General features: G+C 38.9%; 3 protein-coding genes across 6 annotated transcripts; 2 read left to right on the top strand and 1 right to left on the bottom strand.

Annotated features, from left to right (window-relative positions):
• Nucleotides 1–74: 74 nt before the first annotated feature.
• Nucleotides 75–9,992, bottom strand: LOC124074911 (IgGFc-binding protein-like). The gene is made up of 13 exons (XM_046418252.1): nt 9,801–9,992; nt 8,994–9,044; nt 7,130–8,380; nt 6,033–6,379; nt 5,356–5,938; nt 4,644–5,245; nt 3,701–4,546; nt 3,275–3,616; nt 2,553–3,120; nt 2,028–2,227; nt 1,361–1,735; nt 826–1,097; nt 75–517 (listed from the first exon to the last, which is right to left on the bottom strand). Exons 2-13 carry the CDS (start codon nt 9,034–9,036, stop codon nt 508–510), a joined length of 5,439 nt encoding a protein of 1,812 aa, XP_046274208.1. The 5' UTR covers nt 9,037–9,044; nt 9,801–9,992; the 3' UTR covers nt 75–507.
• A 1,228-nt stretch (nt 9,993–11,220) lies between these two features.
• LOC124074323 (extracellular matrix protein 1-like) lies at nt 11,221–13,309 on the top strand. Its single transcript, XM_046417114.1, has 3 exons — nt 11,221–11,378; nt 11,469–11,725; nt 12,269–13,309. The coding sequence occupies exons 1-3, from the start codon at nt 11,309–11,311 to the stop codon at nt 12,470–12,472; spliced, it is 531 nt and encodes a 176-aa protein (XP_046273070.1). The 5' UTR covers nt 11,221–11,308; the 3' UTR covers nt 12,473–13,309.
• A 770-nt stretch (nt 13,310–14,079) lies between these two features.
• Nucleotides 14,080–23,523, top strand: LOC124074322 (phosphatidylinositol 4-phosphate 5-kinase type-1 alpha-like). Of its 4 annotated transcripts, none has more exons than XM_046417113.1 (16): nt 14,080–14,240; nt 14,605–14,762; nt 16,158–16,192; nt 16,449–16,535; nt 17,255–17,385; nt 17,510–17,627; nt 17,951–18,103; nt 18,455–18,754; nt 18,875–19,083; nt 19,214–19,297; nt 19,605–19,653; nt 19,739–19,823; nt 20,190–20,351; nt 20,515–20,662; nt 21,005–21,083; nt 21,195–23,523. In XM_046417113.1, exons 2-16 carry the CDS (start codon nt 14,714–14,716, stop codon nt 21,198–21,200), a joined length of 1,695 nt encoding a protein of 564 aa, XP_046273069.1. In that variant the 5' UTR covers nt 14,080–14,240; nt 14,605–14,713; the 3' UTR covers nt 21,201–23,523. The 4 variants fall into 4 exon arrangements, with proteins under 4 accessions (XP_046273069.1, XP_046273066.1, XP_046273068.1 ...); XM_046417112.1 differs by having other exon boundaries at nt 14,081–14,240; nt 20,515–20,725; XM_046417110.1 differs by lacking the exon at nt 21,195–23,523 and having other exon boundaries at nt 20,515–20,725; nt 21,005–21,092.
• The last annotated feature ends 708 nt before the right edge of the window (nt 23,524–24,231 follow it).

Below are 24,231 nucleotides of genomic sequence, written 5' to 3'. Positions count from 1 at the left end.
ATTATTATTATTATTATTATTATTATTATTATTATTATTATTATTATCATTGTTGTTGTTTCAAGGCAACTAGATACTGTTTTGAGTTCCTCAGGATGTTAAAAAAGACCGAAGATATATCTTTCACAAAAATGTAATGGTTGCTAGGAAAATGATAAGATGGGTGAAAGTACTCTCACCAAGCCTAATTCCAAAGATTACAACGATGACCAGAAATATTATATGAATGTGTGCATAACTAAGTCAAGTCAATTTTATTTATATAACCAAGAATCACAAATCACACATGAGGGGCTTTACAATCTTTAGAAAATCAGAAATTAATCAGGAAGCAGCACTGTTTCACTGTTGAACGTGAGGTTTATTATGCAGTTATTATACACAGCTTGTGGTCAGTAAATATTAATACCATATTTCAAATGAAGTATTTAGTGCTGGTTGTCAAATTTTCTGCAGATGATAAAATTGTTGCATTGATCTCTGGATGTTGAGAAGACGATCCTTCTTTCACAAGTCACTACAAAAGGACAACAAATGAATGAAATTGTCATATTTGTTGCAGTTCTTTTCCAGGGGTTCACTTTACTGTGTAAATCCACCAGTGTTACCATGCAGGGAAAAGATTATGTATTTCATATATGATTACGTTTTTAATAACCCAACTATATTGATAACCTTATAGAAATTATACTTCATAAAGTTGTTCTGACATTGAATCCAATGTAACATTTTGAACCTTATTTAAACCTTATAGTACTTAAAGCTGGACAAAGCAACTAAATTAAAGGCAGGTGCTACTTGGACCAGACTGTATGCTATACTTACCAGGTGGGGAAATCATCTGCAGAAAATAAGTCCAGGTACTCCTGCATTGTTTCCTGCACGATGCCCAACCTTCCTTTGAATGGGAGGAGTTTGCCACATGCTCCACACACCTTGTCTAACATGTTGTCACTCACAGTTACAATGAGCTCCTGGGTACTGCTGTATGACAGCTGAAAATGTGACATCTGCTCGATGACTATGCTTTCCTCACTGCGTCTCACAAAGATATTGTTTCTAGGCAGGCTGGGTAGAATCACCTTTTTACCATTGACCTGTAAACAGCATCAGATTTAGATGTTATTGTTTACACATTACAGAATTTACATATTACATTTTGTTTTTTCAATCCGTACAAACACTGAGGTGCACTGACTAATTGCTGGCTGGGAGCTGTGACTTCCTTGAGTCATCTCAACCTCACAGTGACAATAAGACTCCAGGAAGAACCTGTACCCGATAAATAATTGTGAACATACCCTCCATCCCAAATGTGATATTTTCCCAAAATGTTGAACTCCTCCTTTAAAATACCCACCCAGGTCTCCTGTTTGTCAGTAACAGTGACAGTCAGGTCATTGAAGTAGACGTAAACAGCGACGGCGCTCTTCACACCACTCGGAGTGCATTTTTGGAGCTCGGTCACAACCCTGAACCAATCAGCGTCTGAGTCATTACAGTGCGAAATGATCTCATAAGCACCCATGACCAGGACAGTGCCAGTCAACCCACTGAAAAGAGTAATGGAGCCTCCGGGCTTCACACTACACTGTTTTGGATGGCAGGTGGGGATACCATTCTGTAGATGGCAGTTCTCTGCAGCACTGCATGAAAAGTCCTCACACTGGACCTCACCAGATGTTGTACAGTTGCAGTGCTTCTGGCAGCTGCCAGATATCACAGACTCACCAATCTAAACAGAAGAGTAAAGTAATTAACAGAATATTAGTCTGAGAATAGTATGAGATGTTTTTGTTTTATTTTTCATACTGACATTCAGACTGGTTTCTGTTAATTGTAAACTTCAATAGGAATCAGCCTGGAAAGTCTTGACAGTAACATTAAACCAGTAATCTATGACACTAACCATGACCAACACTATTTTTTGTCCATTTTTTAAAAAACAGACACATATTTCCATCGGTGGTTTGGGAAAAACAAAGCAGAGCTTAAAAAAAATGTTGTCAAACTAAGGACTACATCACCTTATAGGTACGTCCATTGTGGTAACAACTACAATCCTCCAAGGCAACACAGCCAGTCCCATTGTAGAAGTAACCTCCATTACAGGCACAGCCCTCAGCACAAGTAGTGGGGCAGGTGATGGTGTCAGTGAGACCAGGACATGGAGAAGCACAGGTTTCAGAGCAAATGTCGTAGTGACTGTTTTCAGGACAATGAATAGCTACAAAAGAATGCATATTAAGGTGAAATGATGCAACAGTAGCATAAGAGTAAATTCCTGGACTGTAAAGATACCATTAGACAATTTTCTCGTAAACAAGCAAAAGTTTATGTGTAGCGTTTCCCACCAAACTGCATTGTATGTGTTCTTAATCATTAACCACAACACTGAGTGCATTTTCTTCCCCATTTAACGTTTTCAAAGACAATCTTTATCGTTTTAAATTGTGCATTTCATAAATGTATTATGTAGACCCAATATGATGTCATTGCTCATCCTTGCTTCCAGTTTTGCCCAGTGGACACATACACAACTGAGCACTTACGGCAGAAATCAGGCTTCCTCCAGTTGTCAAACTTTATCCCAATAGTCTGACAGTCAGACAGGTATGCTGAGATGCTGTGGCAGAGAACATCACGTTGTCCCTGAGACATGCAGACATCATAGACACAATCTCTGTAGTAAGACTCGGGACTTATTCGGCTATGGCAAGCAGCAAAAGTACCATCTGGATTTGTGATAATTCCACAATCTTTCTCAAAGATTTCCTTCTTTGTGCTGTTGCATTTGGGGCACTGGTCGCCTCTGCAGCCATCTTCACAGGTCACGTCCTGCACAGCCACTTTCCATGCTGCTCCAAAGGTCTTGATATCCTTGGTCATATTTCCATCAGGTAGCATGAACTCGTCTGTTTTGGTGTCATTAAAATTGCCACACAGACCACAGGTTTTGCCCTTGTAGTTTCCAGGAACAGTGACTGTGACTTTATAGACCATATTGTAAGTCACATTGAGGCCAAAGTCAGTTGTAATAGCATAGTGAAAGCCCTCTTGGAATATTTCCACTTGTCCCTCATTGAGGTTTAGTGGAATGGTTGTCAATTTGCCATTCACCTGGAGAACACAAATAAAAAATAAGCACTTTTTCAGAGTTAATTGTGCTGTTAGTAGTAGTAATGTTCTTTTACTGTCAAAAGAAAGTCAGGATTGAAAATCAACAAACAGAGAATATTAAATAAATCAACACTTTCTAAACAATATTACTAACCATGACCATTTTAAGTTGGTTTCTTTGGAGGACCAGGGTGTAGCCATATACCTCCACAGCCACAAGTTTAGCTACAGACAGATTAGGTTGGTCTGTACGTGTCCACTTCTCATTCTCCACTACAACTGAGAAAGTCTTAAGTCGGGAGTCTTCCAGATGACAAGATTTTGCTACGATGTAGGTACATGTGCCTTGGAAGTCATAGGTGGTATTGTCAAATGTTTTGTAATGTGGATCTCCTGAGATTGTACAGGTTCCATTTCCCACTGGTTGACACGATCGAACACTCTTGACCAGTGCACACTTCTCAAATGGCCCACAAGAGTGTTTCTCACAGGTCACCTAAAGTAACACATTTTTAGAACAGCTAAAACAATAGAAGAAAATTTTGTAAATACGTGAAATGCTACCGTATATAAGGCTTACCGTGCCATTGCCATTGCAGGTGCAGTTGTGATTACAGTCCAGAGACAAAAAGCTCTGTCCACTCTTATAATGTTTGTTTTGGTATTTGCAACCACACTCTTCACGACGCACACACTCATCTTTAAAGAGTACGAAACCGTCATTGCAAACCCATCGTTCCTGGCAGGGTCTCTTGCAGCCAGTTGGAGGGGACATAGTGTTACAGGTTGCAACGCAAACATTGCCACAGTGTTCATAGTGACTGTTGTTAGGATGTTTCATCCTGAATACTGGACAGAATTCTTCTGTCCTCCACTGGGAAACATTGACTCCTCTCTTTTGGCATTCTATAGTGTAACTGCGCAGATTGGTACACCAGGAGCCTTCCTTGCCATTGTAAAGGCACATTTCATACATGCAATTCTTAAAAATGCCCTCAGGACTTTTTATGGCATGGCATTCACGGAAAGGGCCAGTGGGGTTTAGTAATAAACCGCAGTATCTATCGGTTTCATATTTCTCTTTCTGAGTGATGTTACAGTTGTGACATTCACTCTTGTTCTTGCAGCCATCAACGCAGCCTGGGATCTTGGCAACGCTCCAGCTTTTCCCTAGTTCCTCTTCTGACTCTGCCTGTGTGCCATTCTTTAACTGTAGGTCATCTCTGGGGTTGTGATTGTAATTGCCACACAGGCCACACATGGCGTCAGCATATGCACTGGGGACTTTGACATGTACTGTTGAATGTCCGTCGTAGGAGACTTGCAGCCCAAAATCAGTCTCAATCTCAGCAAACTCACCAATCTGGTGTACTGTGACTTTATTGCTTTTGAGACTGACAGGTAAGTTGGTAAGTTCTCCATTTATCTGCAAAACAAGTTTTGTTTAATTCAAAATTGGAAATGTCAGCAAAAAAGATGAATAATCCATCATTGTGTGATAAATTTGCTGCAATGTGTCTTACCAGGACTGAGTGTTGGTGCTGTCTTGTGACAACAATGGAATTTCCATAAATTTTGACCTCCACTTGCTTTGCACCAGAGCCAACTTTTTTGCCACCGCCATCATTTTGCACAAAAACATCAAACTGTTCCTTTGAAGGATCATTCGAGTAGACCCCTGCCAACTGATATACACATGTGCCTTGGAAGTTGTAATCATAGCCATCAAATGTCTCAAGATGAGAGCCACCATTCATGCTGCACTCAGCGTAGGCCATTGGGTGACAGCCTATTAGGCCATCAACCATTTTGCACTGATATCCTTGGTGACAACCTGGTTTTTCACAATCAATTCTCTTGGTATTTTGGTTGCATGTGCACCTCTCAGTACAGAGCTCATCAGTAAAGAAAGAGGCCCCAGCCTCTATGTAGTGGCCTTTGTACAAGCAGCCACACTGAGCCTTAGGGATACACTCAGTGCCACTAAGTAGGAAGCCATCGTCACAGATGCAGGTCTCCACACAGCTTTTGTCGCATTTTGTGGCAGCATCTGGGTTTTCACAGGTGGCAGGGCAGGCTTTCCCACAGAACTCGTAATGGCTGTTTTCTGGGCACGAGGGTGGAGCTATTTCAGACAAAATCACAGTATTACACAATTACATATTACCATCACAAAACGAGGGTAGAAAAAAGTAACAGCTAGTTTCTCAAACTCTTTTCCATGGAGATACTCACAGCAATGAGCGAAATGCCTCCAGTCATCAATTCTGATGCCAGCCCTTTGACAGGCATCAGCATACACTTGTAAGGTGTTACACAGGAAGTTCTTCATCCCCTCACCCACGCACACATCATACAAACACATCTCATGAAAGACTTTGGGGTCGATGACAGCATTACAGTCACTGAGCGGTCCATCCATGATGTGGGTGAGCAAACCACAGAACATCCTGTCAGTCAGGCTGTCAAAAAAGCTATCATTATTGCAGGTCTCACACTTGCCCAAGCATTCGTCTTGACATTGGGCATCATCTGACATATTTGGAACCTTCCAGCTCTTGCCCACAGCTTCAACGGTGCTGGCTTGTGAGCCATTTGGAGTCATAAAGTCATCCTCTTTTTTGCTGTTGAAATTGCCACACAGTCCACACACCTTGCCAGAAAAACTGCCTGGCACTATGATGACAATATACTCCTTCCAGTCATACTGCACGGTCACACCAAAATCGGTCTCAACAATGACGGACAGGCCACTCTGAGATAGCTTCACCTTGCCATTGCCCAAGTTGATGGGGAGATTCCACAATGTGTAGTTCATCTAAAACATATTCACAGATATTTTGAATTAATTAATTAATAATATTTTTTCATGGCCTCCATAAATATTTCAGTTTGCTAAAGAGTTCACTTACCCTTACAAGGCCAAATTCTGATCGTACAATGGTCATAGTATATCCATGGGCCTTAATTATCACCTTGCTGATATAGGTGACCTTTGACCCGGTATGTTTGTCTTTCTTAGCATCAACCTCAAAAGCTGGGTGGTCTCCATCAACATGGCAGTTCTTGACCATTGTGTAGGTGCAGTTGCCCATGAAGTTGTAGTTGCTGCCATCAAAAGTGTGGATGTGAGGATTGTCCATTGCCCAGCAGGTAGCTACTTTCACTACTGGTGGTTTATTGACACATGTAGGGGAGTTTTCTTTCATCTGGCACACTTCATCTTCTGAACATTTTACACTGCTGCAATCATCTTTCTCTGGCACGATATAAGAGGAAGAGAGGAAAAATTAACCGATTTCCTCAGTGCAGGACTAATAGATATTAATCTTATCTTACATTTTACTATACCATTATGGTATACCGTACAGTTTTATACTATATGTTATTTTGCACTTTGTTATGCTACACTAATGGTATACTCACCAAAGCTATTCCAAAGCCAGACTATGTTATTCAATGTTACATAGTACGTTATGTGATAATATGGTGTGCTATTCTGAACTATGGTATGCTGTGCTATACTATGCTGTGCCATTCTAATGTTAAGCTACATTCTGATATGCTGTATTGTACTGTACTATGTACTGTACTTCTCTTTTATATAACACACTGAAATATGCTATGTCATGTTGTGCTATGCATTGTAGTATTGCACTGTGTTATGCAGTGCCCCATGATGCCATCCTGTACTTGAATGTAGTGCACTATTCTATAGTATCCTGTGAAGAACCATGTAATGTTACGCTGTACTGTATAGGGCTATGCTGTAGTACTGCTATGCTATATTTAGCATAGCAGTGCTACAGCAACACTCACCTATACCATGCTATATTATGGTATGTCAGGCCATGCTATGCTACACCATGTTATGTTATGCTACAACCGCTATGCTATATTATATGGTATGCTGTATTGTATTATAATATGTTATGGTCTGCTGCGCTATACTACATTGTAGTATAGTGTGTATACTTTAGTGCATTATGTTGCCAGTCATTCTTTTTACCTGCTGGGTCAGTAACTGCAGGGGATCCATAGCCATTAGCATAAGCCACACCAAAACTGTGGACTCCAAATGGAGAAACGGGGTGAGAGATCTGATAGCTGTTTGCCCCAGTGCTATAGTATATCTCAGTCCAGGAGAAATCAGTCCCATCTACTTTTTGCCATTTGAAATCAGTGGACTGTGGCTTGGGGTCAATTTTGATGCCATCCAGGTCTTTGTTCCGAGCCACAACTGTGATATGGTTGTAGAAACCACCCTTTCCTTCTAGGGAGTAGGAAGTGCTGAAATGATCTGAGGGCAGTATAGTCATCAGGAAGGGATCAAAATACTCTAGCGCATCATTAGGATTGCCGCTGAATTCGAATAAGACCTGGATACCCTTGTCAGATGTCAAATACATAGCATGTGGCCACTGAGAGTAGAGTTCCATAGTTTGTCCGGCAAACATAGGGTAACTCTGAACTTTTCCATCAACACTAATGTTAATGTTGGTAGGCTGGGATGCTTGGACAAAAACACTGTCACGTAAAAAGGGAAAGAGTTTATGATATGACAGTGGTGCAATAATGAATTCTTTTCCCCAGCTGCTTACAGGAAGAAGTTGTTCGTAGACATGTTTGCAGGAGGTGTACTTCTGAACACAGCTATGTCCCGAGGAGACGGCAACAGGGAGGAGTGAGATTACTGTAGTACCCCTCAAGTTGTCCTGACTCTGTATTTGAACAGTCTGAAAAGGCTCTAGCTTTATGGTCATCTTGCTTCCTCTTCTGTAATATTTCCCTTGGAACCTGACAGAGCCCTGCAGGAAAAACTCAGCAGAGTTTGGCTCCTTGTGGTTGGTGACAGAAAATTCTTTGAAGGTGTCTCTTTGAGAGCCGGATGGAGTGAATATGACATACTCAGTCCCCCAGTCTTTCACTGGGTAAACCACAGAGGTGTCTGCTGTGTATTTATTAAAGTTAAGAGACATCACAGTGACATCTTGACTAGCCTCAATCAGCACAGTCTGACCGGACTTAATGCTGCCTTTCATCCCTACTTTGTCGGGTAGCTTGAACGTTATACTCTTACCAGGATTAATTTCCTTTCCATAGACCTCACCCATAGCTGTCACCTTGACCTTGGTGCCACTTTTCAAAGTGGGCAAAGCTGTAACCTTGACCAAGAAATGAGTGTCCCTACCAACTCCCCCAAGATTTTGCATGAAGGATGTGGCAAACTCTCTTCCGGCTGGTGAAGCAGAGCAGAGCACTGGAAAAATTACAAAGTTCAAAACAAGTAGTCATTAAAAAACATTAAAAGACAATCTCAGACCTTTTAGTCAAGTAAAATTATCAGTGCCAGAGTAAACAAATACTTTATTACAAGTAAAACTCATGCATTCAAGTGATAGAAGTAAACTTCATGACATTATTATTCTAAATAATAATACTATAATTGTGCATGGATTAATGCGTATATTACTTAAATGTAATGCACAATGTAATGGATACGATACAGATGGTATGTATATTGATGTGTAGCTTGTGAATCTACCCCAAGGATCAATAAAGTCATAAGTCATAATAATAATTTGAAGATATTCTTTACGAATAATATAGAAGTAAATATTAATAAATATATCAAGGTAATGTAGTGGAAGAAGAAGTGCAATATTTGCCTCTGAAATGCAGTACAGTAGAATTATAATGTACCAGAAAATGGCAATATTCAAGTGAAGTACTTCACCACATAATAAAAATATTATCCTGACAGTTTCCTAGGTTTAAGGTGAAAACTAGTGAGTGTCTGCTGTCTGCTGTTTTCTAAGAAAAGCTTTTAACTTTCAAACAGTATGCAAATTATAATAAAGCTGTTTACATACCACTCAGCATTAAACCCACAAGACAGCAGCCCAACCCTTTCATTGTTAAACCTAAAAGAATGCAAACACAAAATTAACACAATTATATTAATGTGAAGACAACGTCACACACACATAGACACAAACACTGGTCATGGAGACACTACACACAAGGCATTTGACATTTTTGTTGGAGCATTGTCAAGGTTGAAAAATACAATGATGAAACACATTTTGGATTGTGATAAAGCACACAAATTTGCTTCTAAGTCTGATAAAACTCACTGTGCCTCCCATAAGCTACTACAGACTCACCTTTCAAAGATTTTTATGTCCTTCTGGCAACAACAAGTATCATCCCAGTAATAATATAACTGTCACAGTCTTGTTTAAAGCTTGACAAGAGTAAAGAGTAAAGTGGAGCGAGAACTTTCTCTCATGTGGAGGCCAATTTCATTCTTATCTGAGAACCGATGGAAAATACATATTAGAAAATAAATATATTCAATTCTAACCTGATGGTGATGCTAAATTAAATGTGTTAGACTGTGTTATGCCATGCTGAACCTCCTGTCCTGACCACTCAAACAACGATCAACTCACATCATACATGTACCTTAACTGAATGATAAAAGCACTAGATGATTTTAGATCATTAGGAAATTTTGGGATTACATTTTTCTATCCAAAAATTAAATATATATGTAAATGGAAAATTTAATCCAATCTGAAGGATAAGTTTGAAATATGTAGTGAAAAAAAGAGTCATCGTCTGTCACTGTTGTTCAAGGAAATATGAAATATGAGTTTCAGTAAAGTCACACTTACACAGAATTTGAAGATGAATACAAATCCAGTAGGCAGAAGACCCTGTTTAACAGTTGCAGACTGCGTTTGATGGCAGTGCACATGTTAAAGGTTGAGAGTGGTCATATCTGAAGTCACACCTCAACAAACACCTGAAACACAAAAGAGACCAATCAAATGCTGACAGGCACTTAATCATGTTGTCAAAACGTACTGATATATACCGAGCAAAGATAAAGAAAAAAATGCTTCTTATATTAGAAAGAAAAATTTGGTTGTGATCCAATCAACCAACACCTCTTCAACAGCACAATGCAGCCAACAGAAATAATTGTGTGAGAATTGTTTGGATTTTATGGAGTGAAAGACCACAAAAGTGATCTGCTGATTTTCATCAGGAGTGCATCCTTCATTCCTCTCTCATGTAGTGAGTCAAAGCACCATCTGTAGATAACAGCATGACATGTTCAGTATTTTTGGTGAGTGCAAACCATCCTCTGATAACAGAAGGCACACTTAGACAGTTTCCCAAAACAGAGACTGAGGGAGTTTACCGTGAAGTCTGTTGAGATTTGGGAAAGAAATGTGGCATGTTCCTCCCACAGTTTTTCTGGTAAGCACAGCATTGTGCACTTGTCAAACAAATGCTAGTTTTATACTCTATAGTTCATTTTCCCAACAAACTCCACCATGTTTAACATCCTAGTGGAAGGGGTTGATTCACTTTGGGAATTTCACATCCACATATTGAGTCAGCAGCAACAATTAATTTAGGTGTTTTAAGTTGTCTTAATTGAGTTAAGAGTGTGGTGAAAACTAGTTAGCAACATATCAGATGAGATGAAATAGATAGCCAGAAGAAAGTCATAAATAACTGATATAATTAATAAAAAGTAACAGATTATTTGTTAAAATAGACAGCTAAAAGTAATCAATTAATCGCTTTTGTCACTCCATGTATTAGTGGTACAAATGCAAACTATTACATCCAGTTTTATATGGTCAGTAGTTAAATAATATCACAGATGTTGTAAAAAGCAAATTTAAGTCCCTGTGATTTTTTTTGAATGGGCTTGTGTTGAACTTTGTTTATTTCTTTTTTTCTTTTTAATCAAAAATAAGTTAAGTAAAACAAGTTGAAAGGAAAAGTATTTGAGTATTTGTCTCCGCGCTCAACACTTGTATGTGCTCAGTTGCTCTTATAATGGTTCATGGCACACTTAAGTTTTCTCTTTAATAAAGATACTGCTTTTGTTTTGAATGTCATGCATGTCAACAGATATCAAGTTCAGACTTATTTTGCATTTAGTTCAACAGTTCAAGTCCCCACCCCCCCCCCCCCCCACACACACACACACACACATCACCACGTCCCCTTCCACCCCCACTTCCAAGCAAATCATGCCCACACACTCAGTCCCCTCGCTTATATAAGCTGGTTGAAGGTCCAGTCTCGACATCTTCAATCGACTTGTAGGAGAGAAATCTGCCTTTTCAAAATCGAAGCCCTGCTACAAGATCACACAACCATGACTTCAGTTGGAGGCCTCGCAGGATTTTGGTTAATGGCACTGCTGACTCTTCATGTAAATGTGGGAGGTAATTTTTTCCAGATTCTTTGAGTGATTATGCTTTGCATACTCTTCAGATTGCAGTGCTGTTAACTCCTGTGGTGTTTTGTTTGCACAGAGACCAAAAGAAACTCTCTAAATGAGCCTGATGTCCCCTTCCCGCCTGCCCGTCCCACCTCTGAGAACCTTGCTGCCATTTGCCATCAAGGTCAGGGACGTCCCAGATACCCAGACAGCTTCTTCGGTGGCTCGGGTGCCAGCCACTTCCGCCGCCGTGGAAAGGCCATCAACCGCCTGGAGTCGTGGTACACTTTGTGCTGCAGTGGACAAGTAGCTCAGTGGACCACCCAGATCCTCTGCTGCGCCCAACAAGCTGTGAGTGTCTGTTTCTGTGTTTGTGGGAGAAATTGAAACCATAATACAAAGTCACTTACTAACAGTGACAATAGATGGACCTGACAACAGTATTTTGGACTATATTGATAATAAAGTTAATATTTAAGGTGAGGAACCAATACATCAGCTTTTGGATTAGGTGGGGTTTAATGCTGCTATTCCACACATGTTTACAGTATATTCCATTTGTAATATCACAAATTATTTCAACCATTTATCAAAATCTGCTATTTGTACAAACATATTTTGTCCATGTTTTTTGTTTTAAATCATTTTAGTTATCTTTTAGCATAGATAAATTATGACATATGACAAGTGTGTTCTCACTTCTTTAAGGAACAGCATAAGTAGATACACAGATAAAAAGGCAAATGACAAGTTTTAAATGAACTCTTGTAGTAGTCCAATCTAGCCTGCACCAAAAACAACAAGTGAACCAATCCTGGTGATAATTTGTGAGGATAAAATATGCTTTTCTCAGGCTGTGAGTAAACAAGAGAATAAATAACTGTTTTTTTACAGTGGAAACAAGCCCTGTCCCAGTTCTGTGTGGAAGAATACTCCACCATGACTGTCCCATATGAGTGCTGTGCCGACAGAGGAGAGACGCGGTGGACATGCTTCGACAGCGAGCTGCCAAACCCAAACTACAAGCCAACACCAGGCTACACTGCACCCCCTGTCCCCCAGGAGCTGGGATTCATCTTCAATGCAAATGCTTGCTAAGTGGGAAACAAAGATAAATATATATAGTGTGCAAAACAAAATGTGGGTGATAAAGTAATATTTCTTGTGTGTAACGTTGGGGATTGATATTGAGTTAAGGTGCTCACGTGTCATCTGGACAAACTTGCATCAGAAAATATAATACTATTGTGTATCCTGCAGATCTTTGTCGCAGACCCTCAGAGGAGGCCAGGGCATGCTGGTTGTTTTAGTAAGGATGGCAACAGTTGTATTTTTAACCAAGCTTTGTCACAGCAACAGGAAACTCATCTTTTCATTGCAAATGTTCACTTTTATAATTCAAATAAATTGAGTGCTTCATCCACAGTTTATAACATTGTTAGAGAAATAAAGGATAAAATAAAGACACAAGAGTCGACACATGCTATTTATCACTGAAAAAGTTGCATATGGATTGTTTTTATTGGCAGCTTCAAATAAACATTCAAATAAACATAAAAAAATAAATAGATAACATGTAATAACACAAATTCCCATTAGGGGGCACTATTGGCTGTCACAGTTAGGGGTGTGTCATTTTGTCATTTACAGATCAGAGATCAATAAGAAGCGAAGAAGTGTGCTCCCAGGCTGAATAGCAAGGTGTAGTAACAGTCATAAATAGATATTTAAAACAAATCTTACCACTGTTTGATTGAGATATTTTATACTATCCGTGTTCCTCTAAGCTAACCGCTCTCGACAACAACAATAAAAAGAATGAAATTTCCTGTTTGGTTTCAAAAAATAAAAGTGGACCATTTTAAATCTAAATCAGTGGGAACACAGCCTAAACAAATACAATATTTGTGATAATAAAACATAGTATTTGCAGGCTGCTGAACACACAAGTATTGTCTTTTGTTGTGGTGTTCTATAACTGTGCACATTTACTAGTATAATATGAGGTAGTTGTTGCCGAGTACTCACATCTCATGCATCATACATCAACTATATTTCAGAAGCAAACTTTTTATTATTTATTTATTTAGCTGGGGTAGTTATTAATTATTTAAGATTTTAAACTTGAACTTGATTAAATCAACCAATTTAAAGACGACCATTTATGAAGATGCATTTAGAAATGTATACATTTTAAGTATATTTACATTTACTGTTTTATTGCGCTTTTACCTAATTAAGGAAAATAAAGAGGACCCACCTCTTTAACTGCTGTTTTGTTGTAGTGCTGTCTTACTTAACTATGTAAGGCTTTATTCATACATCTATTAAAATATATTTCCCTGTTAAGCAACAGACAACCACACACACACACATGCACACACCTATATTTTCAACAATCCAACATCACTGATTTCATTTTATTTCGTTTGATCTATTTATCCCGATTTACATTTACAATAATATACGGTATTAAATACAAAATAAATATATTTTATATGTTAGTATTTTGTCAGGAGATGTGTACACAATAAATCAAATTAATAATGAGAATCAGAGAAGTTTACCTAGGTCCAGACATTTGAATCAGCCCTCTCATTCTGCCTCTATAGATGGAAACGGTGTGTGACGAGTTGACAATTCGGTTCGATATCAGGAATAAAAGCATTTATTTTCTTGTACATTTATTCTGAAGCTTTTTACCGGAAGTTCTGTTCTTTCTTTGGTTAGCAGCGCAGAACACAAAACTGATGCTTCCGCACTGCTTCCTTGTTTATTAGTTTTGGGGAAAACAGTACCTTTAGAAGACAAAACCCTAATTGTTCTTTCTCTGGAAACGGCGGGAACTCATCCACAAGATTTTCGAGTGAGCTGACAGTTTGTTTGTGTTTTCTTTCGTTTGTTATTATCGTGACTAGCTTGTTTAAAGTAGGTAAAGTTACATCTGAGTTACCAGCTAGCTTTCTCGCCTATGTTTCGTTAAATGTCGCAATTTAGACATGTCGGGAAAGATCGTGCAAGCGTGTTGCAACATAAACCAGTCAAAAGATTACCATTTCCCTTAGTTACACTCTTGATTACGTAGTTTTCGTAGCAGAAAGTTGCTTTTAAGTCTCTTTTCAGATCAGCTCCTCCTTCAGCAGAGCCAGCCAACGTGGCTGTTGTCAATATTTGTGGCGTGAAGTAATGTAGAGGGTTTGCTGTTAATGACCTACTTTTTGCCTACACAGACTCCCAGATATCTGAAGTGCTCTCACAGAAGAAGCTGTCCACTTTTGATTTCCAGGAGTAAATAGGGATCTGAGTTTCACCACAACCAAGTCTGAGTTTCTGGTCTGAATGGCCACAGCTGCAGATGAGCCTCCAGGGCTGCAGGGCCCCTCTGGCTGTAAGTACTGTATTATACACCACTTTCCTCTGAAAGGGAGAAATGTTATGTGTTCGACGTAAGATTTGAGGAGTAATTCATTTAAGTGATACAGATACATGGACGTTGGTTCATGTTATGGATACTTTAGATGGACACGTCTCAGCAAGCGACAGCTTATAGTTTATACACTTAAATATCACAATTAAAACCTTTATCTTTCTAGTTTGATACCTGTGTGGTCCCATAATCCTTGAATGGTCTCCACTGTTGGGTATACTGTGTCTCTGCATTCACAACATGAATGTACAAACATGCACATTTGTACATGAGATATGCCCAGCTAAAAGTAAAGCAGTCCAATTCCTTTGTGAAATCTATTGCTTTCAGTTTTTGTGTCAACTTTATGGTAAACTTACTTCACTTGATTATGTGGAGAGATGTTATAATGTGTAATCTCCTTTCTCCTTTCACTGAAATAATTGTGGTGGATCCACAAAAAAAAAACAAAAACACTTTGTAGTACAAGAAACCGTATTGGTTTTAGCTAACTGACTGGGAATCAGCAGCAGGAAATGGGGCCATTTAGTGAAAAAGTTATAATGGGGAAAATACTCTAATGATGATTGTTTATGTGTTATCAATACTGCTGTATTCACTCACATTACACAGACTTTGCGCTCCGGAGGTGGCAGGTTTTGAAGTTTTTAGCTTTTTAGCTTAGGTATTAGCTTCTGGTATGAGTCAAGCCCAAAAGCATCTGTATCCTACATTTTCAGTAGACTCTCCTAGCACCATAAAAACCCATCTCTTTCAGCACCCCATCAGTTTTCAAGGGACTGTTTTGGTTTTCTCAGCTCCTCCAGAGTTGTCACAGACTGTATAACTACTCATCCGATATTTAGGTCCAAAACTGGTTCACTGTTAATGATTTGCATGTCACGAAAGCGATTTGAAAAGCAAACAGCCATCACACATCATTATATCATTTCACTTCCTAGAGTGTGTTTCTTCAGAAGAAACACAAGGAATAAACTCATTTGGTCAAATGTTGAATTTGTACTCTCAGGAACATTACTTTTTGTGATAGAGATCAGAACACTCACTGGTTCTGCGTGAGTTCACTTGAATTGTAATAGCATACTTATCTAATTCCTCCCATTCAATGCAAAGACCTGCAGAACCACTTTTGGAGGAGACTGTCTTCTCTCAGAGGTAATGAATGAGGTGCGTCTGCATGCTTGTTTCAAAGCTCAGCTGCACTCTTTGTGTTCAACATTAGAGTAGGTGGAAGCTGTTTCAAGCTGTGTTGTTTGATATTAATGCAATTAGGGTTAGAACTGCTTTCGTTTACGCAATTCTTCTCTTTCTTATGCAAATATTTTATAACTTATATGTTCCCTTTTCTCACTCCAGATTCGCCTGGAACTCGAAAAAATGCTTCACCCGAGGTGAGAAATAATTGATTTGCTTGGAGGAAACGAGTAATCGTGCTCTGTGTCAGTTAGGAAACACTTATTGCATTCATCTGAAGGCGGTTTGGAAATTACGTACTGATATTTAGTCACATCCTTCATACTCATCTACTGTCTCTTCCTCTTTTAAACTTGACAGCATTATATATTGCTTCTGATTTCCATTGATTTTGTTTTTGTTTGTGTTTTTGCCTCTTCATAATTCTGCCTTCCTCCATATTTATACTGTCAGGGTCCAAGCACCAGCATGTCTCAGACCATGAAAAAGACTATTGGCCATCGTGGAATCGATCCCACTGGGGAGACAACATACAAGAAGGTGGGAGATCCTCCATCGCTGGCTGACCTGTGTTTACTTTCACACACTTATAACTACTACTGCTACTCAATATCTATTAATATGCCTTTTTTATTTTCCCCATGAATTAATTAGTCTATAAATTGTCAGAAAAAAATGGTGTAAAATATCTATCATGATTTCAAAGAGCCAGTATTTAGGTGAGGTCTTCAACAATTCAAATCAAAGAAATGAATCATTTAAGTCTTCTAAATTGTTAGTTTTTGTTGATGGCCTAATTAATGGATCAAGGGGTGGTTGCAAGTCTGCACTTGCTGCAGAAAAACATGTAAAACCTTAAAAATGCCAAAGGAAAGAAGAATTCTCTGTTGTTAGGTTGTCAGGTTCTTTTTCAGGGATCAGTCTGTAGTGACAGTTTGTGAAATAAACTTATTTCAATAAGCTTATTTACCAAAGGCAGGTGAGCTAAAAGAAAAATGAAAGTGATTCTTTCTGCGTCATTTTGTTCCTCAGTCACTGTGCAAAAATTTAAAATGTGCTGTGTACACTTCAAGTTTGCACATCTTGTTGATGTGCTGTGTAATTCATTGTTTTAAAATGGGTATTATCAGCGTATGATCTGCAAAAATGACCCACCAGGCATTTGGCATTTGAACATTAAGTTATCTAACAAAGATAGATTGAAACTGAATTTGTATTTTGATACATCTGATTTGAACCATGGTTTTTCTGTCTTCCAGACAACATCATCGGCCCTGAAAGGTGCTATCCAGTTGGGCATCACGCACACTGTTGGCAGCTTAAGTCATAAACCTGAGAGAGACGTGCTGCTTCAGGACTTTGAAGTTGTGGAAAGCATCTTCTTTCCCAGGTGAGTCGTTAAAATCATGAAGTGTGGGTATGTTTTAAAAGTGTTTGCTTTATTTTTTGTTCCACATTGTTCAGCTTAATTATATGTGGTCTGATCCTGTACTTCCTCTGTCTTTTGCTGGCAGTGAGGGCAGTAACCTGACACCAGCCCATCACTATGGAGACTTCAGGTTCAAGACGTACGCCCCAATTGCCTTTCGCTACTTCAGGGAGATGTTTGGCATTCGGCCTGATGATTACATGGTATTCTTGTCTACTCAGCATCTGTTATTTAGAAAATGTGCATTAAGTTCATAGAGTTTAAGCTCTTCAGAAAGGAAAAGCACTGTGAACTGTGAAAAGAAGGAGTAATTGAGGAACTGAAAAGAGTGAAACTGGGGAAGTGTGAAACCATAGAGTGCTGACACTGTGAATTCCCCTTGTGTCTTGTTTAAGTTTATCTTATCTTAGATGCTAGAGGAGGGACTGCTGACATGACGCAGCTGGCTTTTGAGTGTCCTGTATCCAACCTGTAAATGTGTGTTGTTGTTATTTTTCATCACATCTAACCACAGTGTTCTTTACAGTACTCTCTGTGCAATGAGCCGCTGATCGAGCTGTCAAACCCTGGGGCCAGTGGATCTCTCTTCTACCTCTCTAGTGACGACGAGTACATCATTAAGACAGTGCAGCACAAAGAGGCCGAATTTCTGCAGAAACTGCTTCCAGGATACTTTATGGTAAGATTTGATGAGGGGTTTTAGGTACAAGATGGTATCTGCATAGTAAACGTGTTAACATCTATGGATGGACTCCTCTTGTTCATTAGTGGATTAACAGAAAATTAATCTGCAATTATTTTGATAATTCATTAATAGTTTCTGTAATTTTTCAACAAAAATGTCAAGAATTTACAGGTTCTAGCTTTTCTTTGTCATGTGTGAAAGTAAGTCAGTTACCTTTGGGCTTTAGACTGTTGTTTGGACACAAACAAAATCTGTTTATATTACTCATTTCACCTTCTGGTCACTTGGTGATTGTTTTAATTATTTGTTTTTTTGCCCCCTTCCATCTTCTCTGCTCTCTTTCAGAACCTGAACCAGAACAAGCGGACCTTACTACCAAAGTTTTATGGACTGTACTGTGTCCAGGCAGCGGGGAAGAACATCCGCATTGTAGTCATGAACAATCTACTCCCGAGCTCAGTACGAATGCATCTCAAGTATGATCTTAAAGGCTCCACCTATAAGCGACGAGCCTCAGCTAAAGAGAGAGCTAAGAAAGTGCCCACGCACAAGGACCTGGATTTCATGCAGGACATGCCTGAGGGCCTGTTAATGGAGGGGGACAAGTACAGTGCTGTTTGCAAGACCATCCACAGAGACTGTCTGGTAATAACCACAGAACTAAATATATGGCTACAAGTGTGTTTACTAATCTAATATTTTAAAATATCTATCTCCCAATTCGTTTGGTAATCACTGGTCTTGTGTTCCCTGATTTTCATTCAGCTTCTGCAAAGTTTTAAGATTATGGATTACAGCCTTCTAATGGGAGTCCACAATCTAGATCAGGCTTGTCGAGAGCAGGCCAGCGAAGAGGCGGTAGCTGGGGCTGCGGACCAAAGGAGGCCACAAATCCAAAAGTCGCTGTACAGCACTGCTATAGAGGCCATCCAGGCTGAGGCAGGGAACATGGGATCTCTGGACACAGAGGACAAGTGAGTGACGCTGTTCCTGTGGCCATAGAGAGGTCATGTGTTAGGCAACTTCCTTGTATCGGTTTCTGCGACCATATGCTTTAGCGAGGAATGACAGAGCACTAATTGATATTTCTCTTTGTTTTTAAAGAACTGGAGGCATCCCAGCACGAAACTCTAAAGGCGAGCGGCTGCTGGTGTATATCGGTATCATTGATATTCTGCAGTCTTATAGGTGAGCAACAGTACACATTTGTGTTTGTCAATATACCCCTCATTCAGTTAGTGACACAATATCTACACATCCCATATCGCGAATTCAGCTCGTTAGCAGAGCATCAGTGCTTTCATCCACAGTGCTTGGCAGTCTGTACTCCCACACTGATGGCATGGAAATGTGCTGGTCTGGCCATCAGGAGCAGTTTGGGGTTCAGTGTCTTGCTTTGACATACAGACATCAGGAGCTCTAAAAGTGAAACCAAATATATTTGATCAGGTAACTTCTGTAAGTAATCCAGCCTCCGTGTGTTGTTTTGTTTTAGATTTGTAAAGAAACTTGAACACTCCTGGAAAGCTCTGGTCCATGATGGGGTAAGATAGCTTTATTGGCCTCAGTCAATTGTGTCTTAAATTAAAACATATACACACAACACATTTAATCAATCCTTATCTTTAGGATACGGTATCGGTACACAGACCGGGTTTCTACGCAGAACGATTTGAGAAGTTTATGTGCGGTGTAGTCTTCAGGAAGAGCTTATGTAAGTATATTCTGTATTTATGTGTACATAAGCATGAATACACAATTTTGGTATTTATGTGGCCCAGCTCAGCTGGTACACAGGATATGGCCAAGCACATTCGGAGCTCAAATATGTCTGGTAAGGGTGTGTACTGACTTTTTTTTTAAGTTGAATTCAGTTCTGTGGATGAGGTTTTCCTGCAGTACTTTATTTTTCCATCACAATGATCCATGCAATAACTACCTGGAAACAAAGTCACCTGCTTTGTTGTGAAAATGTGAACCAGGATTTTAAAATGAAACTCGGAACACATCTTTAAAGGTTTCATCCAATCAATATTTGGATTTATGGCCTTTTAATTAAGACCTTTCCTCTTGTATCCAGTAAAGACCTCCCCATCTAAGAAGCGTCGTGCAGTGTCACATGGTCCTTTGAAAAAGGCAGCTGGCCCTGGGACTGCTCTGTATAACAGCAGCAACAACCAGCACCATCTACTCCAACAACAAGTCAGTTCTGAGACCAAAGAAGACTCTGAAGGAGACAATGGTAAGAACAGGAAATGAGATGTCAAGTTTCAGCTGGAATGCATACAAGTGAAAACAAATTTTGTTTTGATATCTGCAGAGATTCAGTCTTGCAGCATGTACCAGCATGTGAAGTGCTTCTTTCACAACACAGTACTTACAGCATTTCTTCCTGTCCCACCCAGTCATGCCGTCAGGTCGTCCTGACCTCCTCCCAAAGACTTTGCTTCCCAGCAGCACTGTTGGCAACACTTCTGAAACTGCCGTCGATGTCTCCCCGGGGAAACCTGGATTTGCTCCCACAAGTCAGCCTCACTCTCAGGATACCAGCAGGTCAGTGGGAGTTGATTTAAACAACCCAGTGAGCAAAGACCAGGAGCACAGCACCCCCAAGAGGTAAGAGGGTGAAGTACACATGAAGATCAGTGTTTTGATACAGGAGATCCTCAGCAGTATATGCATATTAAAATGTTTGTTAATGCCATGGATTGCAGAGAATGATTTGATCCATGCAAATTTTCCATGTGTGCACATTTTTATTTGACTGAAGTACATTTTTGATTAATCAAAAACCAGTACAACAATTTAAAAAGTATGTGCGCAGAGCTTTTTCTAAATGCATATTTATTGGATATATATGTGTGCCACAAACCACTGTCCCTTTGTTGTTTGCAGAGAGGCTCTTGATGAAAGTATTGGTGCTGAGGATGTTATCTCACTCAGTGACATCGTTCCTAATGCAAGCAAATGCTCTGTAAGTTGACAGAATTTTTCAATATTTTTCTCTTAATCTTTCTCTAACACTTGTTACTCACGCTGAGTGTGTTTTTATGGTTTAAACTGGTTCATTGCCTTCGTTTTGCAGGTCTAGATGTGGGGCGGACCAGTAGACTGAACTGTAACGAGCGTGGAGGTTGTTTTGAGCATGGAGGAAATGGAAAACTCCCCTTGGTGTGATTCAAGGTTCCAGATTGGAAAAGGTTAAAGAGTGTATCAACAAGACTAAGTAGGATATTAAATGTTCTTGTTTTTGTTGATTTTGCACTTTGATTTCCAAATCTCAACATGGTATGAACACGTAAGTGGGTGGTTGTGGTGTGACACTAGTGATTGCAGGTACATTAATGCTGTGGGTATGGAACACTATTATTCATCTTGTAGGAATGCACAACCAAACATTTTTGATACTGATGTGCTCAACTCAGTCAGCATTTGATGTAGAGTGTAACACTAGGACACGAGAACAGAACTTTTTCATTCATAGTTTCTTGAAGTTCATAGTTATTCAGAAATTTTCCAAATTCCTGTATGGAATTCTGTCTACCAAACTGCTGGAGCACATCCTCATGCGTGCTTGGCTCTGTAAGTGTCCCGCCACCCAAAGGACAGAGCTAGAGGACTCTTCCTGCTATATGTTTGACTTAGATGCTTTAAAGCAAAACTACATTGGGACGATGGTTTTAAATATAAACGTTTATTTTTCAAAAAAATGACTGTAGTCATACATGGTGAACTGCCATTTTTAAAAGCTTACTCTGAATGCAAATAATGCTGGAAAAAGAGATGAGTTTGCAGTTTCTGTTTGACCAGCTGTTGTAATGGACCTGTACTACTTTATAGACTGTGAATCCTAAATGTCATCTCTCACGTTCAGCTCAAAGGATTATTTCAAATGGAGTTGTTTTTTTGTTTTTTGTTTTGTTTTGTTTTTTTTTTATAAATACTTGTACACTGTATGATCTGATATCAGTTTCAGGTTTAGTGTGTAGACTGGCTTATGTCCAAATGTGACCAAAGAACTGATATTCAGATGGCTGTGGTCAAAGCACCACAATAAAAGGTGACCCGGAGCCTGTCTCATGAAGCAGGATGAGTGAGTTAGTCGGCTAAGGACCTTGAGATCGAGTTCAAACTGAGTTCTGTTAACGTTAAAAACAGGTTTTCCCAACAGTTGTGTCAGTTGCATCAAACAGTATAGGGTGATTTTTATTTCCTGAAAAGGCTAAATGAGCATCAACAGTTGAAAAGTTGAGAGAATTAAGTCAACGTCATTGACAAAGTCAAAGTTCAACATGTTGAATGAAAAACTGGATTAACAATAAAATATTAAAACTAAAACAGTGTTGAAAAAATAGATTTATTTTTATACAAAATATAACTGTTGTTTGGTAAAAGCACATCAGCCACTGTTTCGCAGAACAATGAAATGTCATTTTTAAAGCCGTCTTCCTGACATGTAATGTTAGCTAAACTAGCTAGCACTGGCTGAATTTTGAGACAGGCAACTATCAGCTATCATATAGTTGCTATTTTTTCACCATCAAAACATGGTGATGGCTGCCTGGTGTAAAAGTACGAAAGACAAAACGTTTTTTTTGTAATCACAAACCGGTAGACGTAGAATTGGTGGTTCGATTCAAGTGTTGCAGTGCTGTAACCTGATGTTATGGTTGGGTGACTTTAACTTGCCAAGTTGAACAGACTGTTTGAAAAAGTCGAGATTTATTAGAATTAATTTTTAGCCTGACAGCATAAACGAAATTGAAAGATGTTCTAACTATGCAACAGAATGCTTTGTTCACTCCATATTCCTGAATGAATAGACTGTGCAATACATTAAATAAATTGATCATTTTTAGAACCAAAATTAAATGACCAAGCATCATTTGGGCATTTTTATACATCCTGTAGATGTGGAGGGTATTTTATTCTGTTGGCTGTATTATCAAAACTCAATATTTAAAGTGGAATTGTGCCTTACTGTAAAAACTCCAAACCAGTTTCACATGCAGCCTGTGAACCAAACATGTAAGTTGTTATATGTATTATAGTATTTATTATTGTATGTGTTGCTCTGTTTCCAAAATGTGTATTAATGGTGATGATGGATTGAAAATGTGCCTTTCTCTGGCACATCAAGCCCTGTATCTAAGACATGCAACTCTAAGAGCTCAAATCCTTTGTTCTTTGTGATGATTTAAATTATCATCATAACAACTGTTAACTGTATTTTTTCTGTGCATGTTAATTCATCTTCACTTGCTTTTGAATTATATAGAATAAATGTTTGCACGTGGAAGAATCACAACAATGCCTTTTTACAGAATGTGTATTTAGGCATTTTCTCTTTCTCTTTTGGGGATGTCATGGTTTTGTACACTTGTACCTGAAATCATTAAAGAAAAAAAGGCATATTCTTTTGTTTCGTTGTACTTTTTGTTTTGAAGATAAACTTTTTTTTGTCTCTAATGGTGTCACGTGATATGAATGTGACACATGCTGTAAGATGATACACCATTTTTATTGTTACTAATGAGGTAGCTATCCCTATTTAAATTCTTGGTGTGTTATGATGTATGTCTGTTTTATTGAAATGTTGGATTTTGTTTTAATTTTTGAATTGATAGGGTGAAGAACTTACATTTTTCAGATATTTTAATGATTGTGTTTGGCAAAAGATACACACCTGCTGAGCTGCATATAGAAGATATACTTTCTGTGGATATTGCAATACCAAATTATGTATACCATTACAGAGGATTTTCACATTGCTCAGTCTGAGTCTGTATTTGCACTATAACTAAATTCTGTGTTATTTTATTATGAGTAGTCTCTGTGACTGAATAAAAGTCAATAAGTAAAAGTAAAGGAGATCTGTTTAGGCCAGGTGAGTTTATTTGTAATATTCTTTCAACAAGGCAATTCAAAGCAACATTAGACATAAATACCCACAAATTAAACCCACATTAAAAAGAGTAAGGCAGAATAAGGTATGGTAAGGAAAATTAGAGACAAGCTAAGATCAAACATAACTGAATGAAGGGAGACTAAAATACATCACGAGATACAAGCTCTACAGAAGACGAAAGACTGCAGAAGAAGAAAGATCATCTTAAGCTAAG

This window comes from Scatophagus argus, chromosome 17, assembly GCF_020382885.2.
Source record: "Scatophagus argus isolate fScaArg1 chromosome 17, fScaArg1.pri, whole genome shotgun sequence".
Lineage (NCBI taxonomy): Eukaryota > Metazoa > Chordata > Actinopteri > Scatophagidae > Scatophagus > Scatophagus argus.
This window is presented reverse-complemented; position numbering and strand designations above follow the sequence as displayed.

What these genes read in the sequence shown, in the direction of transcription:
- LOC124074911 (XM_046418252.1), bottom strand. Translation starts at nt 9,036, where the DNA reads ATGAAAGGGTTGGGCTGCTGTCTTGTGGGTTTAATGCTGAGTG. An exon ending in CCTGCAATGGCAATGGCACG is followed by an intron (nt 3,617 to 3,700) that starts GTAAGCCTTATA and finishes GTGTTACTTTAG; the next exon opens with GTGACCTGTGAGAAACACTC. An exon ending in ACCAACTTAAAATGGTCATG is followed by an intron (nt 3,121 to 3,274) that starts GTTAGTAATATT and finishes TGTGTTCTCCAG; the next exon opens with GTGAATGGCAAATTGACAAC.
- LOC124074323 (XM_046417114.1), top strand. Translation starts at nt 11,309, where the DNA reads ATGACTTCAGTTGGAGGCCTCGCAGGATTTTGGTTAATGGCACTGCTG. An exon ending in TCTTCATGTAAATGTGGGAG is followed by an intron (nt 11,379 to 11,468) that starts GTAATTTTTTCC and finishes TTGTTTGCACAG; the next exon opens with AGACCAAAAGAAACTCTCTA. An exon ending in TCTGCTGCGCCCAACAAGCT is followed by an intron (nt 11,726 to 12,268) that starts GTGAGTGTCTGT and finishes GTTTTTTTACAG; the next exon opens with TGGAAACAAGCCCTGTCCCA.
- LOC124074322 (XM_046417110.1), top strand. Translation starts at nt 14,714, where the DNA reads ATGGCCACAGCTGCAGATGAGCCTCCAGGGCTGCAGGGCCCCTCTGGC. An exon ending in TCTCTGGACACAGAGGACAA is followed by an intron (nt 19,084 to 19,213) that starts GTGAGTGACGCT and finishes TTGTTTTTAAAG; the next exon opens with AACTGGAGGCATCCCAGCAC. An exon ending in AAGCTCTGGTCCATGATGGG is followed by an intron (nt 19,654 to 19,738) that starts GTAAGATAGCTT and finishes CCTTATCTTTAG; the next exon opens with GATACGGTATCGGTACACAG.